Source organism: Pezoporus flaviventris, unplaced genomic scaffold (genome assembly GCF_033815535.1).
Source record: "Pezoporus flaviventris isolate CSIRO_AGI_PZ_B2104156 unplaced genomic scaffold, CSIRO_AGI_Pfla_v1 ptg000373l, whole genome shotgun sequence".
Lineage (NCBI taxonomy): Eukaryota > Metazoa > Chordata > Aves > Psittaciformes > Psittacidae > Pezoporus > Pezoporus flaviventris.
In genome coordinates, this window is record NW_026892920.1 from 67,038 (window position 1) to 86,113 (window position 19,076).

Consider the following 19,076-nt stretch of genomic DNA (forward strand, 5'->3'; position numbering starts at 1 on the left):
CCCCGGGGGCCCAGGTTTCTGCCCCGGCCCTTGTCCAGCCCAACCTCCCCTCTGCGTGCGCACTCACTGCTGTCCCAGGCTGTACTGGGCCAGTGCTGCCTGCTGGCACCCTCATATCCATCCCCCCCTGTGACTCGTCCCCTGTGATGTCACAGGCACTGGGGGTGCACCGCAGTCCCGCCCACACAACCACGGGCCAGCTGCTTCCCACGCCACTGCCAGAAACGCAGTCCTGGGCCTTGAGAAACAAATCTTGTGTTGACATGGCACCCCAGAGAGACCTGAGTCAGACAATGAGACTCATTTCCAGAACAAACTTATAAACACTTGGGCCAAAGAGCATGGCATTGAGTGGGTATATCACATCCCCTACCATGCAGCAGCCTCTGGGAAAATCAAACGGTACAATGGGCTGCTACACTGAGAGCAATGGGTGGGTGAACTTTCAAACACTGGGATGCACATTTACCAAAAGCCACCTGGTTGGTCAACACCAGAGGATCTGCCAACAGGGCTGGCCCGGCCCAGTCGGAACTTTCACATACTGTAGAAGGGGATAAAGTTCCTGTGGTGCACATGAGGAATTTGCTGGGAAAGACAGTCTGGGTTACTCGTGCTTCATGTAAAGGCAAACCCACTCGTGGCATTGCTTTTGCTCAGGGACCCGGATATACTTGGTGAGTAATGCGGGAAGACGGGGAAGTCCAGTGTGTACCTCAAGGGGATTTGATTGTGGGGGAAAACAGCCAATGAACTTAATTGTATGCTGTTGCCTGCTATGTAGCACTTTTATAGCCCGCCAGCTAGTCTTCAGGTCACCAGTGTCTGGCGCTGACTTCCCTCCAATCACCATCCCAACAAAGAATGAACTTTGAAAAAACAGACCAGCTCAGCAGTGACCGGATGAGTTCCGCTGTGTCTTCAGCAGGCAACAATCCAACACTGCACTGTCCTGGGTTCAGCAGTAGCAGTCATTTTTCTCTTACTTAGTAACTGGTGCAGTGCTGTGTTTTTGACTTTCAGCCTGGGAACAACGCTGATAACACCGATGTTTTTAGTGCTTGTTCGGTAATGTTTACTCTGACCAGCGACTCTCTGATTCTCATGCTCTGCCACGGAGGATGGGAAGCCGGGAGGAAGCAGAGACAGGACACCTGACCCAGACTAGCCAAAGGGCTATTCCATACCACAGCATGTCATGCCTGCTATATGAACTGGGGGCAGTTATCCAGAAGGGCCAGATCACTGCTCGGGACAGGCTGGGTATCGGTCGGCACGTGGTGAGCAGTTGTATTCTCTTCCCTTGTTATTTCCCTTATCATTGTTATTGGTGGTAGCAGTAGTGGTTTTGTGTTACACCTTAGTTACTGGGCTGTTCTTCTCTCAACCCGTGGGAGTCACATTCTTTCGATTCTCCTGCCCATCCCTCTGGGAGCTGGGGGAGGAAGGTGGGGGAGCGAGTGAACGGCTGCATGGTTTCTGGGTTGCCGCCTGGGCCTAAATCACAACAGTTTATTGTGGTGCCCAGCGTGGGGCACAAAAGGTTGAGATAACAACAGATCTGACCAGAGTGCGTCTAATCGTATTGGTGACAAGCATTCATTGTTTTGGATTAATAGTCACTCGTCACAATGCTGATTTATCGGCTCTCAAAGTTGTTGCTCTTGATCTCACAGTTTCAGCATGTCGTACCTTGCTTACAGCTGGCATTTGCTGTCTTACTGTTTATCGGTTGGGGGCCTTGGGCTAAGGTTCTTGTCTCATTGTACTTTATAGTAATGACTTGTGATACAACACAATCATTGATCATGAAACTGATCTGGCTTGCCTTCTCAGTGTGGTCACCACCTCTATACTTTGGGAGGTATATAATAAAAGCGCTTAGCAATTACGCATCTTTTTTCTCCTTCTCGGGTGGTCAACCTGTGAAGGAGACATTCCCTTACCTTCCCAGCTCCCCCACCAGACCGTTTCCAGCATCATTTGAGGGTTCTGAAGGTGTTGAATGGTCTTTGAGTACCCCTGAGACCTGCCTGCTGATTGTGACGGGCATCACCGTGTTGGCACACATACAGAGTGTGTTTTACCGATGACCATTTCATCTGATCTCGAAAGTTAAGCAGAGTTGGGTTTGGGCCTTGTCTAGGGTTAGACCATGATATAGGAGGACCAAGAGATTTTCCCCGAGGCTGGACAGTCATGAGTCGCAGGGTGTGTGGGACAGTATGGGCAAGTATCTAGGCCAGTGGGCCCCTCCAGTTCCTCTCTGGAGGAACAGGTGAGTGAATTTAAAGAGGAGAGCAAAGGTCAAGGATGATCATCCCATGAAAGCTGCGGCTTCAGTCTCTGGTGAGCAGATTCCCAGATGGAGCGGAAGAGCCGATTTTACTTCAGCTCCTGTGATGAAGACTAATCCCTCTCAACAAGACGTAAGTGACCAACGTGATGACCATTAGAGGGGCCCTGCCTCCAGCCAGGTGGAGGTAGGGGATAATCGGATTTACTGGACTGTGTGGATCAAATGGCCTGGCACATCAGTCCCACAGAAGTATAAGGCACTAGTAGATACCGGTGCACAGTGTACCCTGATGCTATCAAGCTGTCAAGGGGTGGAATCCATTTCTATTTCTGGAGTGACAGGAGTCACCATGCCACTTGTAACTGTCCAATCTCTGGGCAACTCTCTGGGTGTATTCTTAAATAGTTGTTTAACCTTAAACAAAACCTGAGCTGTATGCAGCAACATGCTGGCTCCTAGCAAAAGGACCAGGTTGCTTTCAAGGGTGCTCAAGGGCTATTCAAAATTATTAAAAATTATCAAACACTACTGTATTCAGCTTAGAGGAGAATGAAGCTGTTGCAAGGAAGGAGGAAAGGAAAGAAGGAAGAAAGCTGAAGGAAGCTGTCTTCCACGTAGATTGGCACTCAGAGGAGAAAAGTCAAAGGCGTAATTATTAATAGTTCCCAATAGATGACTTCCAAAGTACAGAAATTATGACAATGCTGAGTACACATACCAGATTAGTTTCACAAGCGGTGTTTCTATCATATCATAAACCAGTATGACAAAGTACAACAAAATTATAATCTTAGCCCAAGCCCCAAGGATAATCAACATAATCAGAGGGAACACATACTGCAAGTAAGGTATCATATAACACAACCCTACAAACAAGCACAACAACTCTGACAGCAAATAAATCAAAATCATGGCCAGGGACTATTAAACCATTATGGTGAATGCTCACAACAAATTTGTTTTAACATGGTCTAGTCAGATCTGTCGTTATCTCAACCCTTCCAGGCACATGCTGGGTACCAAGAAGGGGCTATCAAAAACACAGCATTGTACCAGCTGCTAGGAAGAAAATAAACTCTATCTCACATGAAACCAGAACATGCTGACAACCAAGTCACCTCACTTCCAAAGCTATCTCTTTCATTTCCTCAACTCCATACTTGCTCAGATTTTGTCCTCTTGAACTTAAAGGTAATCTTATGTTGTAAGATTCCCTTCTGCCCATTTCTTTCAAGCAACCCCGTGCTTCTGCTGCTGCTTGTGCTATTTGCAGCTATTTTCATAGCACTTTCAGCTTGATGATTGTCCTGGGTTTAGCAAGTAGCAGTCAGTTTTTCGCTGGTGCAGCGCTGTGTTTTGACTTTCAGTGTGGGAACAGTGCTGATAGCACCGATGTTTTCCGTTGTCACTAAGTAATGTTTACTCTGACCAAGGACTTTGTGAGGCTCATGCTCTGCCAGGGAGGAGGGGAAGCCGGGAGGAAGCAGAGACAGGACACCTGACCCAGGCTAGCCAAAGAGGTATTCCATACCACAGCACGTCATGCCCGGGGGTGTAAGCGGCGAGGAGAAGCAGACAGGCCAACCCAATATGGGTGATAAGCAAACTTCTACTTTATTTGTGACGCAGTTCACATATATATAGGAGTGGTATTCAGCCACTCCTCCTAGGCACACCAGTATTGGTTAGCCCCACACAGCTTCCTCCACATTCTCCTCCCATGTCCGGTTTCCGGTTACCTGTGGGGGCCCCCCCCCCGCCTTGCTCGCACAGTCCTCCAGGGCTCCATGGCCCTGCTCTTAGAGTCATTCTGCAACAATTCCCCCCTTTTTCTTTGTGCGAGCATGGCATTGTGGGTTATTCTGTTCACCTGTTTTATCACACAACTATAAGCAAGTCTAATAGCTACAATGATTAACCTAACAATGATACATAAGTGCAGTACTTCAAACAGCAGTGTTTAACTCAACCTGTAACGCCCCGTGAAGACAACCATCTAGTTATTCCTAGGATATTGCTCATTTACTATTGCTGGGTAAGCTGAGCCAGGGTTTTCAGCTGTGCATGTATCGAATTAAAATGACCAGAAAGATTTATACAACACATTCCATCAAACTCTTCACAGCCATGTCCCTGTTCCAACAACAAAAGGTTCTGCAGTGTTGCATGTCTTAGAGAGTCAACATTTAAACAACAAATCAGAAATTGCCTTCGATGTAGTATTTGTCTGCTTAGCAACTCAGTCTGCTTAGTTGAGCCAAGGCCCCGGCTGAAGCACTTACAGTGATTTGGCATATTATGATTGGATACATGTTTTGGAAGACCCTTAATGACTAACATATAATTGGTTAAACACAGGTGTGAGAACTCAACCTTGAAAGCTTGCCAACAGTCCACAGTTCTCATTAACTTGGTGAATTCCAGCCTCTTATCTTGCTTGCTTAAGCTTCTTCGGGCCTCTCATGGCCTTGCTGTACCTTTCAGGACTATTCAAAGTTTATGTACCAATTATGCATTCTCCCATGAGAACACTGTCTCCACATCTCCCCCCTTTTGTTTTCTCCAGTAACAAGTTGCTACTACAGCAAGGCACACACAAATTTACATTAGCAGAGTAACTATTACAGGGTGCAGCAGCATGTTGAAGATGCTGATGGCAGTGAGGGACTAGCCAAAGAAATTTCTTACCAGTGGAATTCTCCCACCCTCTTAATTTGTTCTATCACCTGCTTTATAAGACTACCATTGTATTAAAATCTTTCTAGCTTTTGCCTTAGCATTTTCTAGCAGCTACTGCAAATTTCCACACTCTAACATCTCTTTTACAAGTGACAAATCTATACAATGCAAGGTGCAGTTTCTTATTAGCAACTAGCTAGTAAATACAGGTGGTTTTATACACAAAATCACAACCTCTAATAATAGCTACTTTACAAGCACACATATTCAGGATGTTACTTTTCAGTTGTCCCCAAGTGATGTTTTGCAGTTAATCGTTCTTTCTCTTCCTCTATCTCATTCTGCTTGGGGTATTCACGGTCAGCTCCTTTAGCTGAGGCATCAGGTTTTTCCATTCGTCTGTCCAGCTCATGGCAGGGCTTGACAAACTTTGCAGGCAGTCGCCATGGACCTGTAGGCAGGAGGACACAAATATACCCCCTCCCACAGGTTATCAGTTCTTCAGTTCTTGAGAAGTAGACAGGTTAAATGCAGCATCATTACTCTCTCTCTCTCTCCCCCCCCCCCCCCCCCCTTTTTTATTTGCAAAAGCCATCCTGCTGGGCAGCAACAATAGCGGCCTGCCTGCTTCAGCAGCAACCATAAATACCCACCGGCAACCACACCTTTATGTTAACCCTTTCATGCCCGAACTGTTAAACAGCTACCCGTTGAAAGCTTTTACATGAACCCAATAACAAGAAAAATACACAGAACACCGTCTGCCCTCAGCACACACATACAAACACACGCGTCTGGGATCCCACAAGCACACCACACAATATTTGAAGCACAAAATCCAGACAATCATTACTCCCACTACAGTTCCACGTACAGAACATGGCACAAGGACCCTGTGGAGACTAACAGCAAACCAGCTCCGAGAGGCATCATTGCAGTGCGAGGTGGCAGGCTCAACCTTAGCGGGTGTCCCCACAGAGGCTCTGCCTCCCCCACATCGTATGAGGCTTGGGCTTTTATACTGACCAAAATGCACACTCATTCCGACAGAGGTGGCCAGCCTGTGCTGGAAGAAGTGGCCAGCAGTATCTACAGAGGTCTCCAAGGGTTGATAGAAACCTGGACATACTTATATTTACCAACTTCTAGTACATGAGTATCACAGAGAAACTGTATGGGCTCCCCCTGTCAATTGCAAGAAAAAATCATAACATATACAGCTTGAGTGTAAGAGGATTTTAACGCATACGTGGTCACTGTTTGTCAGGCCTCTTTAACTATTTTGAGATCAAGAGCTTCCCACTCTTTAGCCCCCTGCTGTGTAGTAAATACAGGATATGCAAAGATGCCCATTGCAGAAAATTCCCCAGTAATGATCACATCCTTGGTTACCCATTGTTACAGCTGAGCGTCTCCAGGGCCAGTGAGTCTGAGCAGACCGACCAGGAAGATGAAGAGTCAGAGTCTGGAAGCAGAGTATATAAATCTGGCTCGGATTCAGGGGATTCGGGGGCTGATCCTGAGCCGAACTCAGGGTCTCCGTTGCTCGCAGCTGTGTCTTTCTTATCAGATGTCTCCCGTTCGGTATGTAGCCATCTGCAGACCTGGCTTCTCCGTAACTGAGTTAAAAATTTCCACTCTAGGGCATAGTGGGTTGGAGAGGCTCGCAGTTCCTTTAAATCTCCCGCTAGCGCATGATCCCTATTTTCTACTGCGTGCTTCAAAATGGCACCGCAATCGATCTGGCGCCGAGGCACCGCCCTCTTTCTTTCGGATTCCTCGACATTTATCATGTGCATACCTTCCAATATACTTTCTCTGTCCTTTTCAAAGTCCCTACTTTCGGAACTGGGGTGGTGGGGGAGCAGGGGGTTACACCTCCTCCGCGGCACCTTCTGATGGAGGGGGAGAAAAGGAAGGGGGGAGGGGGAAACCCTGTGCTCCCGCGAGTTGGGGGAAACGAGTTGTAATCTTCCCCTGGTTTCAACCGACCGGGGACGTCTGTTCCAAGTTTCTTCGTTGCTACCACGGCAGTTTTCTTTTCTGCCTTGTATCTTTTTATACAGTTCATTACTTCTCTCTGTGGTTTACCGAGTTTCTTTGCCGTTTTATCATCATTTAGCATTGAGTCAAATAGCTCATCACCAAACTTTCGCCACTCACTCTCCTCAAAAACTGTATTAGGATCTACAAAAAATCCCTTAGCCTTCCCTTCAGCCACTAGACCTGCTAGCTGCTTTAGAGTCTCAGGCTCAATTCCCCGCTTTTATAAAAAGCACTGTAATAAGATTCAGTCAGCTGATCGGAGCTAGCCTAGCTAGAGCCGCAGCCGGCAGGCTTCAGCGACCACGAGGGTCACCGGAGATTAGGAAAATCAGAGGGGATAGCGCAGAGACATCGTGATTCCCGACATCTCCCGATCCCCGAAGCCCCAGCAGCCCTTGCGAGAGCGCGGCTGACGTGCCGGGGGGCGTTCCCACAGTGACGGTGACCACTCCGCTGCCCCTTGCCTTGGAAGAGCCTCTGAGAGGGCAGCGACACCACCAGGCGCAGGGAGGAGCAAGCAGGTCGTGTTGCTGACCCTGTTGCTGGTGTCCCAGACTGCGGACCAATATGGTCGCCTCCAGAAAGAGAGCTTGCAGTAAGGTGACTGCAGCAACTCAGACAGAGACCCCGTCCCAAACCGTGGCTGTTCAGGTCTCTGGGTGCAGGGAGTGCCAGAGCCTGCTGCTGCCGGAGGAGGGAGGACAGCATTCCACCTGCGTGAGGTGTGAGCAGGTAGAAGATCTGCTTAGCCTGGTGGCAAAACTTAAGGAGGAGGTTGAGGCGCTGAGGACCATCAGGGAATGTGAAAGGGAGATCGACTGGTGGAGTAACTCCCTGGCGTGCCAGTCGGAACGGTTCCAGGGAGATACTCCCCAAAAGGGGAAGGACCCCCTGCCTTCTCACACAGAGGGGGATGGCCCGAGACAGCCCCTGCCCTGTAGCTGTTGCACAGAGGCAGGGGACCAAAAAGACGACGAGGGTTGGAAGCGAGTTCCACTTCGGCGTTGTGGGAAACCCTCCCCCCTTCCTGCCCTGCTTCCCCAGGTGTCCCTCCGTAATAGGTTTGAGGCCCTGGATCTTGAAGGAGATGTAGGTGAGAATGTGGGGCAAGGCCAGCCCACAAGGCCACATAGGAAAAGGCGGTCGACTTTGCACCTCAAGACTGCCTCTGTTAAGAAAGAAAGAAGGGTCATTGTAGTAGGGGATTCCCTTCTGAGAGGAACAGAGGGCCCTCTGCAGCAACCACGAGATGGTGGAATTCAGGATCTTGTGTGGTAGGACCAGTAGAATAGCAAGTAGAATTGCAACCCTGGACTTTAGCAGGGCAAACTTTGGCCTTTTCAAGCAATTGCTAGGGGAAATCCCATGGGCAAGGCTGCTTGAAGGTAAAGGGACCCAAGATAGTTGGTTGACATTCAAGGATTGCTTTTTCCGAGCTCAAGATCGGAGCATCCCGACACGTAGGAAGTCAAGGAAGAGGGCCAGGAGACCTGCGTGGCTAAATAGGGAATTGCTGGGTATGCTCAAGTGGAAGAGGAGAGTTTACAGGTCATGGAAGGAGGGGCTGGCCACTTGGGAGGAATATAAGGCTGCTGCTAGAGGATGTAGGAAGGCAGCTAGGATGACTAAGGCCTCCTTAGACTTAAACCTGGCGGGAAGGGTCAAGGACAGCAAAAAGAGCTTTTTCAAATACATGGCAGACAAAACTAACACCAGAGGCAATGTAGGCCCACTGATGAACGGGATGGGTGCCCTGGTGACAGAAGATACAGAGATGGCAGAGTTACTGAATGCCTTCTTTGTCTCTGTCTACTCTGCTGTAGGCAGTCCTGAAGAGCCCTGTACCCCTGAGACCTTAGATGAAGTCAGGTCAACGGAGCGGTTTGCCTTAGTCGATGAGGAATGGGTTAGAGACCAGTTGAGCAATCTGGACATCCGTAAATCCATGGGTCCAGATGGGATGCACCCGCGGGTGCTGAGGGAACTGGCGAAAGTCATTGCTAGACCACTCTCCATGATCTTTACCAAGTCTTGGGAAACGGGAGAGGTGCCTGGAGGACTGGAGGAAAGCAAATGTCACTCCGGTCTTCAAAAAGGGCAAGAATGAGGACCCGGGTAACTATAGACCGGTCAGCCTCACCTCCATCCCTGGGAAAGTGATGGAACACCTTATCCTTGGTGCCATCTTAAGGCATATCAAGGATAAGAGGGTTATGAGGGGCAGTCAACATGGCTTCACCAAGGGGAAATCATGTTTGACCAATCTCTTAGCCTTTTATGAGGAAATAACACGGTGGATGGATGATGGCAGAGCAGTGGATGTGGTCTACCTTGACTTCAGCAAAGCATTTGACACAGTCTCTCACAGCCTCTGGGAAAATTGAAAGGTACAATGGGCTGTTAAAAACTACACTGAGAGCAATGGGTGGGGGAACTTTCAAGCATTGGGATACACACTTACCAAAGGCCACCTGGTTGGTCAACACCAGAGGATCTGCCAACAGGGCTAGACCAGCCCAGTCGGAACTTTTACATATTGGAGAGGGGGACAAGGTTCCTGTGGTGCATATGGCGAATTTGCTGGGGAAGACAGTCTGGGTTACTCCTGCTTCAGGTCAAAGCAAATCCACTCGTGGGATTGCTTTTGCTCAGGGACCTGGATATACTTGGTGGGTAATGCAGGACGACGGGGAACTCTTGATGTATACCTCAAGGGGATTTGATTTTAGGGGGAAACAGCCAATGAACTTAATTGTATGCAGTTGCCTGCTATGTAATACTTTTGTAGCCCATCAACTAGATGTCTTCAGGGCATCAGCGACTAGCCCTGACTTCCCTCCTACCATCATCCCAACAGAGGATAAACTTTGATAGAACCAGACGAGTTCCGCACTAAAGGAACGACCGGTAGCAGCAGGCAACGATCCAATACTGCACACAGCCTCTCCTGCCCTGAAAGACTCTTACAAGAGATGGAACCTGACACAATGGACGGAATTGAATCGGCAGCATTATAGGAATTGGTCCATGCACTAAAAAAATGATCTCTTTCTCTTGGTCTGTGTGTGTATGTGGGATCTGAGCATGAAGTGAATGGTATGGAATAAGGGGTGGATACTGTCCTGGGTTTAGCAGTAGCAGTCGATTTTTCTCCTTCTTGGTAGCTGGTGCAGCGCTGTGTTTTGACTTTCAGCGTGGGAACAGTGCTGATAACACCAATGTTTTGAGTTGTCACTAAGTAATGTTTACCCTGACTTGTGAGGCTCATGCTCTGCCAGGGAGGAGGGGAAGCCGGGAGGAAGCAGAGACAGGACACCTGATCCAGGCTAGCCAAAGAGGTATTCCATACCACAGCACGTCATGTCCCAGGGTGGGGTGGTAACTGGGAGTTACCCGAAAGGACACGGGGTCTTCTGGGTCAGACTCGTTTTTTGGCAGGTGGTATCGTATTCTCTTCCCTTGTTATTTTCTCTTATCATTGTTGTCATTGGTGGTAGCAGTGGTGATTTGTGTTGTACATCGGTTGCTGGACTGTTCTTGTCTCAACCCGTGGGAGTTGCATTCTTTCGATTCTCCTCCCCATCCCTCTGGCAGCGGGGAAAGGGACACAGTCCTCGACTGCTTCCAGCACAGCACCACTCACTGGGAGTGAGTGAACAAGCTGTCTGGCTGGGTTTAAACCACGAGAATGATGAATAAGAAGTTTCTTATACAATACAAAGTAGCCTCTTCCACGGTAATGACTCCCTCCAAATTCTAAACAGCCAAAGAATTTGGATAAATAACCAAACCAAAATCCAACAGCTCAAATTCTGAGGTTTGCCTATTATCAGCCTCAAGATAACATGCAAGCAGAATTAAAGAAGAGTAAAGTAATTCAAAGTGAGAGGCAAGATATCAGTCTGGTAAAAAAATAATACACTCCACTCAGAGTCCACATACGTTCCATTGATCTAGCATTTTGCTATTGGTATGTATGTGTCATTCAAATAAGACGCATTAATCACTGAAAAATACTTCCTGAAAATTAATTGTTTCTACTCACACTCTCAGATGCAGATCTTAGCAGGTGAGCTGCAACACCATGTGCAATAAGGTTTCCAAACTACTAGCAACTAGGAGCTGGTCCTGAATGCAGAACAAAAACCTGAACAGAGCCTGATGCTCTACATGTGAAAGACAATAAGCAGTAAATGGGCCTGCATACCCGGGAGACTGGAAGCATGCTGCTCTGATATTACAGAAGCAGTACCCTGGAAGAGGATCAGCATCTTCTCTGACATGTCCATACATCCAGTGAGGCCTTCAAAGCTCCCACACCTGAAACATAGAAGTAGAGCTAATCTGCCCTCAAAGCCACTTGCCTGCTTCTGAACTGTCAGTGACAGGAACGAAAACAGAAATGCAATAAGATATGCTCTTCCAGGGCCCCATTTATTAAGTGAATACAAAAATAATATAATTTAAGTGCAGAGGCACAATAATCTGCTCCATGGCTAAAAGATATCTTGGGTTAGCAGTAAACGCAGTTCACAATGCCTTGTAAACAGACCTCTTTACAAGCAAGAGGCATACTGAAACATGACACACCTTGGATTAGAAGTTACCTGTTGCAGCAATACTCCCCACTTCTCATCTTGAGATTTCAGGGCACTTCACAAAACATTTTCAGAAGAGCCCATGTGAAACAAATGAAACACAAGCAACTTGCACTGTAAAAAGTTGAGAAAGTACCACAGCATGTTCCAAGCATGATGGCTTTTACCCCTTGTCAGGTTTGGTTTGCAATGAGAAATAACAGCCAAAGCTACTGTGCATTATGGAAGTTTTAAAAATGAATACTTCTTTTTAAAATTATTTTTACAGCAACCTGTGGCACAGCTGAATAAAAAATAACATTTTTCTTAATACAGTACATGGCATTTCTCCTCAATTGCACAAGTAAATTTGGAAGCGCTTTCAGTTTGTGTTATAGGCAAACAGGAAAGAAAAATAAGTCAGGCAGGCCTTCAGTCTCCTTTCCATCTCTCTGCCCACTGTTTTATCCCCACCCTTTCACATCTGAGAGTCCACATACATTCCATTGATCAGGTAATCCACCTGCGTGTAATCCTTCTTCTTGTAGCTCTCATAGGCCTGCATAAGGAAAAGAACTATAACAGTTATGAAAAACACCATACCAACTAAAAGCACTGCAAGAAGCAAACTTTTATCCACCAAGTACTGAGTCAGGGGCTCTGCTGCAATGAGAAGATACTCATTGTCTATGTCCTGAGTTTCTGCAAGGCCCGAAACTGTTGCTTTGGGTGCACCTGCTGGAACGATGGCTGTTGAAAAAATGTGAGCTGTTGACTCTATCCCATGCCCAGGCACAGTTTCTGCTATATGGGCAGTAATTAAAACTGTGGCACTTCTTGTAGAGCCCATATGAGAAGTCGATTTACTCAAGGATGTTGTGGCTATACGTGCTTCTGAATCTAGATTTGGCAATGTAACAGGGAGTGGATTCACAGAGTGAGAACTCTCCAAGGGTGTAATTTTCATGGCATGAGTGGAAGTAGTGGCAGATGTTCCTACAGCTGGTGGGATGGAGGTGGCCAGTGTTGTGGTCAGTGTCTTCAGGCCAGCTTCAGTAGTGGTGGGGCTACTAGAGCAGGGAGTGCTGGTGGTGGTGATGGCTGGATTAAACTGCTCTGTCTGACTCACTGGAGTACCTGAAGTGACAGTGAGAAGAGCAGAAGTGGGGGACAACCCTGAGACAGAGCTACTATTTCCTGATTTTTCAGTGGTGGCCACACGCTTGGTGACATGGCTGGATGTGGAAGCAGAGATGTTACCAGACGTGGGAAAAGAGGGAATGGATGACATAGCTGTAGAAAGATGACCAGAAACTTCACGGGCATTTGAGGCTTCAGCAGTTGTTTCATAAGCTGAAGTGAGGACAGTTGCATTTATAACATCTTTTGTTATGTCTGTGACAGCAGTGGTGGTTGCTATGGTGGTGGTAGCATTGCTTGCAATTGTTTCTCTTGCAGTTGTTGTTACGGCTGTGGCAGCAGTGTTAGTATTGCTTGCAATTGTTTCTGTTGCATTTGTTGTTACATTTCCACTGTCAGCCCCAAGAAAATCCCTCAGATGAATCTTGTGAGTTTGAACAGGTAAGGACAGGTTTTCCACATTGTTTTGGTCAACTTGTGCATTCAGCATCCTCCTCTTTTTCTGTGGATAGCTTTGGTGGTGAAACAGGATTCCTTCAAAAAGACAAAAACAATGAGTGTCGTAAGACTAAAACTCTCAAGATCAAATCTGACTTCAAACCCCAACATGCAAACCAGAACACATTCTGCAGCACATGTAGTACAACTGAAATAAATCAGTCCTAAAGTCAGCAATTTTTTTTTTTTTTTGGGGGGGGGGGGAAAGGGCAAGATGTTGTTTGTCATTTGTATTTGCCTCAGACCACTGGCATTTGCCCAACCAAGGAATTATCTCCACAAAAGGGGAGTAAGGAAGTGCAGAGTTGCAATGTAGAAGCACATTATCAACAGGAGTAGCGTTACAAGTGCCAGCTCCTGAGAAGAAGCTCTCACACTTTCAAAGTTACACAGCATCAACAAAGCCTTCATGCTTAGATTCATAATTTCCATCTCTCAAAACTGAGTGGAAATTTCCGCTTACACTTTCATACTTCAGAAGAATCTCCTTCACAATTAGTGACCTAGATTTATAGAGACCTAAATCCCATCAAAGACCTTTGCTTATCAAAGGTCTGTAGCTATACTGCAAAGAAAACTTTGCCAAGCCAAAAGAACCATGGACAAACTTCTTTTTTCTAAAAAAAAAAAAAAAAAAACCAAACCCAAACCAAAAACAAAACCACAACAACAAAACCAACCAACCAACCAAAAATCAACAAAAAACTTGGGTACAGCAAACTCTTGAAACATACTGTAGAAAATTGATTCCCCAGTTTCCAACAAGCTCCATTTTGTTGTTGTGTCACTTAATTAAAATTGAAGACCCTGGCACTGTAAAGTCACCATGAGCAATTGCTACTAAGGCTGCTCCCATTATAGAAACAGCCTGCTGCCTCTGGCGCAAAATCCTGCAATCTCTGGAAAAGCAATGCCAAAGCATTTTTCCTTTCTCTTAAAAAAATGTAAATACATCTGTTATGCCTTTATGTTCCAAAGGAGGGTGCGTGGAGTGCAAACAGCTTGAATGAATGATGTGCTCAATATGGTGACAAACTGTTACTCAAAGACAGATCATGTACCTGTAAGTGCCAGAGTCCTCACAAGGCTGAAGAAACAGTTTTTCCAGTGGACTAAGTTCACCTACAGAATCGTCCCGCAAGGCATCTCGCAACCCATTTCTCTCTGCGAAAAGCCAGTCAATGTGTAAACACAGGCATTTAAAGCAAAAGGACAAGGATCCTGGATTTAGCAGGAGCCTGAAGCATGGAATTACCTCCAAGCAGATCTTTGATGTCTCGTTCCCCAGCATTGTGGCACACACTCAGCTGGTGACAGCGGAAGAGGATGCAATAATTTTGGTAGGGCACAAACCAATTACAGTGATGGTTACCTGAAAACAACAGAGAAAATAAAGTCATGTTATCACAGAATGGTTTGGGTTGGAAAGGACCTTAAGATCGAGTTCCAACCCCTCTGCCATGGGCAGGGACACCTCCCACTAGATCAGGTTGTCCAAGGCTCTGTCCAACCTGGCCTTGAACACTGCCAGTTAAAGAATCTAACCAGTTGGGTCACTACACACTGTATACTGAATGCACTGCTTCAGGTCTGTAATTAAAGAATTAAAAACAAAACTAAACCCCAACCACAATAGCTGGAAGGTCAGGCCTTAAGGGATCCTAACAGCCTTAGTGAAAACAACTGGAAGATTAGTTCAATCAATATAGCTGCTGCAGCCTACCTACCTGCTTGTCTTTTGGTATCAACATCTCCTAACAACAGCAATTTACTCACCCAGACAATGACAAAGAGAGTGCTGTACAGTTTGGACCCATCTAAATGCTAGCATTAATCCACATGTCTGAATAGGGGGGTAGGGTGAGGGGAAGTGAGCTGTAACTGAGAAGCCACTCATCACCCATGGGAGAGGGCTCTCATCTCAGTGCTTGGAGTTCCACAGAAATTTACTCTTCATTTGCTGAACCAATTACATTTCAAGAAATTAAAACCCACTCCTCAGAAATGAAAGCACATTTGGATGTGCCCCAATTCCAAATCCCACCTCCTGTCCCTCACCTGACAAGCCACACTAGTGGAGAAATGCAGGCCATCTACTACTGTAAATCATGCCATTTCCCATTTCTTGGGAAGGGGAAAACAAAAAGCCACCAGCCTCTCTTGCACTGGCTACTTGTCTAAGTCAGTCAGTTCAGAAAGATCAAGAGACAAATGTGGTCAGCATCATTAAAACACCCTGGTTTCTGATGCCTTCAGGATGGTATCCAGCTGCTCATGACTTCCCTGTTGCTCCCCAGGAGAACCAGAGACCTCTACTGAGCTGTACTGATTAATACTCTCTCATGCAACTCCAGACTGAAGCTCCAGCCGACATGTACACTGCAAGACACATGCCACCCAGTGGCTCCTTTTTGCTTACTTCTAATTAGGAGACAGAAGGAAAAAAAAAAAAAAAAAAAAATGTGGAAGGACAACAAATGTTCTTCAGAGCTATTCTGAAAGGAAACTATGTAGGCAGATGCCAAGGTTTTCCCTAAAACTGGTTTACTTCATGCTTAAGCCTGCTGCTACTGGAAAGAAACTGCAGATACACATAGGCAAACAAGCCAGGTGTCGTGGTTTAAACCCAGTCAGGTAACTTGTTCACTCACTCCCAGTGAGTGGTGCCGAGCTGACAACAATCAAGGTCCGTGTCCGTCTTCCCCCCCCTGCACCGGGGCTCTCCCCTTCCCCGCTCCCGGAGGAACGGGGAGGAGGATCGAGAGAGTGCAACTCCTACGGGTTGAGACAAGAACAGTCCAGCAACAAATCACCACTGCTACTATCAGCTAAAACAATGATAAGGGAAAATAACAAGGGAAGAGAATACGATACCACCGGCCAAGAAAACGAGTTCCACCCGGAAGCTCCTGTCCTTCCGGGTAACTCCCAGTTACCCCCCACCCCGGGCATGACGTGCTGTGGTATGGAATACCTCCCCGGCTAGCCCGGGTCAGGCGCCCCGTCTCTGCTTCCTCACAGCTTCCCCTCCTCCCTGGCAGAGCATGAGCCTCACAGAGTCCTTGGTCAGGGTAAACATCACTTAGCAACAACCGACAACATCGGCTTCACCAACACTGTTCTCAAACTAGAAGTCAAAACACAGCACTGCACCAGTTAACACAAAGGAAAAAACATGACTGCTACTGCTGAACCCAGGACATTATCCACCCCTTATTCCATACCATTCACGTCGTGCTCAGATCCCACATTTTCAATACACCATCGCTCTCCCACATATATACATCCATATACATAAAGACCAAGAGGAAAAAAATAATTTTCTTAGTGCATGGACCAATCCCTATAATGCTGCCGAGTCCATTCGGTCCATGATGTTCCAAGTTCATTCTCTGTTGGGATGATGGCTGGAGGGAAGTCAGGGCCAGTCGCTGGTGACCTGGAGACATCTAGTTGATGGGCTATAAAAGCATTACACAGCAGGCAACTGCATACAATTGAGTTCACTGGCTGTTTTCCCCTAAAATCAAATCCCCTTGAGGTATACATCGGACTTCCCCATCTTCCCGCATTACCCACCAAGTATATCCAGGTCCCTGAGCAAAAGCAATCCCACGAGTGGGTTTGCTTTGACCTGAAGCAGGAATAACCCAGACTGTCTTCCCCAGCAAATTCTTCATATGCACCACGGGAACTTTGTCCCCCTCTACAATATGTAAAAGTTCTGACTGGGCTGGGCCAGCCCTGTTGGCAGATCCTCTGGTGTTGACCAACCAGGTGGCCTTTGGTAAATGTGTATCCCAATGCTTGAAAGTTCCCCCACCCATCGCTCTCAGTGTAGTTTTTAACAGCCCATTGTACCGTTTGATTTTCCCAGAGGCTGGTGCATGGTAGGGGATGTGATATACCCACTCAATGCCAAGCTCTTTGGCCCAAGTGTCTATAAGGTTATTCCGGAAATGAGTCCCATTGTCTGACTCAATTCTCTCTGGGGTGCCGTGTCGCCACAAAATCTGTTTCTCAAGGCCCAGGATAGTGTTCTGGGCAGTGGCATGGGGCACAGCGTATGTTTCCAGCCACCCGGTGGTTGCTTCCACCATGGTAAGCACATGGCGCTTGCCTTGGCGGGTTGGTGGCAGTGTGATATAGTCAATCTGCCAGGCCTCCCCATATTTATACTTCAACCATCGTCCTCCATACCAAAGAGGCTTTAACCGCTTGGCTTGTTTAATTGCAGCACATGTTTCACACTCATGAATAACCTGGGCAATAGTGTCCATTGTTAAGTCCACCCCTCGGTCACGGGCCCGTCTATATGTTGCATCTCTGCCCTGATGGCCTGAAGTGTCATGGGCCCACCGGGCCAAAAATAATTCACCTTTATGTTGCCAATCTAAGTCCATCTGAGCCACTTCAATCTAGCCACTTTATCCACTTGTTGGTTGCTCTGGTGTTCCTCAGTGGCCCGACTCTTGGGTACATGGGCATCTACATGACGTACCTTCACCACCAGGTTCTGCACCCGGGCAGCAATATCTTTCCACAGTGCAGCAGCCCAGATGGGTTTACCTCTGCGTTGCCAGTTGCTCTGCTTCCATTGCTGCAACCACCCCCACAGGGCATTTGCCACCATCCATGAGTCAGTATAGAGATAAAGTACTGGCCACTTTTCTCGTTCAGCAATGTCCAGGGCCAGCTGGATGGCTTTCACCTCGGCAAATTGACTCGATTCACCCTCTCCTTCAGCAGTTTCTGCAACTTGTCGTCCAGGACTCCATACAGCTGCCTTCCGTCTCCGATGCTTTCCCACAATACGGCAAGAGCCATCAGTAAAGAAGGCATACTGCTTTTCACTTTCTGACAGTTTATTATATGGTGGGGCCTCTTCAGCACGCACCACCTCCTCCTCTGGTGACATTCCGAAATCTTTGCCCTCTAGCCAGTCCATGATGACTTCTAGAATGCCTGGACGACTGGGATTTCCTATTCGAGTTCGTTGTGTAATTAGTGCAGCCCATTTACTCCATGTAGCATCAGTTGCATGATGTGTAGAGGAGACCCTGCCTTTGAACATCCAGCCCAGCACGGGCAGCCGGGGCGCCAGGAGGAGCTGTGCTTCAGTGCCAATCACTTCCGAAGCAGCTCGAACCCCTTCATACGCTGCCAGTATCTCTTTCTCAGTTGGGGTATAGCTGGCCTCAGATCCTTTGTATCCCCGACTCCAAAAGCTGAGGGGTCGACCTCGAGTCTCCCCTGGAGCTTTCTGCCAGAGGCTCCAGGTAGGACCGTTCTCCCCAGCTGCAGTGTACAGCACATTTTTTACATCTGGCCCGGTCCGGACTGGTCCAAGGGCTACTGCATGAACTATCTCACGTTTAATTTGCTCAAAGGCTTGTTGCTGCTCAGGGCCCCATTTAAAATCATTCTTCTTCCGGGTCACATGATAGAGAGGGCTTACAATCGAACTGTAATTTGGGATGTGCATTCTCCAGAACCCCACTGCACCCAAGAAAGCTTGCGTTTCTTTCTTATTAGTTGGTGGAGACATTGCTGTTATCTTGTTGATCACATCTGTGGGGATCTGTCTATGTCCATCTTGCCATTTTATGCCCCAAAATTGAATCTCCTGTGCAGGTCCCTTGACCTTACTCCGTTTTATGGCAAAACTAGCTTTCAGCAGGATTTGGATTATTTTCCTCCCTTTCTCAAAGACTTCTTCCACTGTATCGCCCCACACAATAATGTCATCAATGTATTGCAGGTGTTCTGGAGCTTGCCCCTGTTCCAGTGCAGTCTGCATCAGTCCATGGCAAATGGTAGGGCTGTGTTTCCACCCC

At 47.3% G+C, this 19,076-nt stretch overlaps 1 protein-coding gene across 1 annotated transcript; it reads right to left on the reverse strand.

The window, feature by feature from the left end:
* Positions 1 to 11,432: 11,432 nt before the first annotated feature.
* Positions 11,433 to 15,038, reverse strand: LOC133263613 (uncharacterized protein C11orf24-like). The gene is made up of 2 exons (XM_061443454.1): positions 14,495 to 15,038; positions 11,433 to 13,275 (listed from the first exon to the last, which is right to left on the reverse strand). The coding sequence occupies exons 1-2, from the start codon at positions 14,637 to 14,639 to the stop codon at positions 12,080 to 12,082; spliced, it is 1,341 nt and encodes a 446-aa protein (XP_061299438.1). The 5' UTR covers positions 14,640 to 15,038; the 3' UTR covers positions 11,433 to 12,079.
* Positions 15,039 to 19,076: the final 4,038 nt, after the last annotated feature.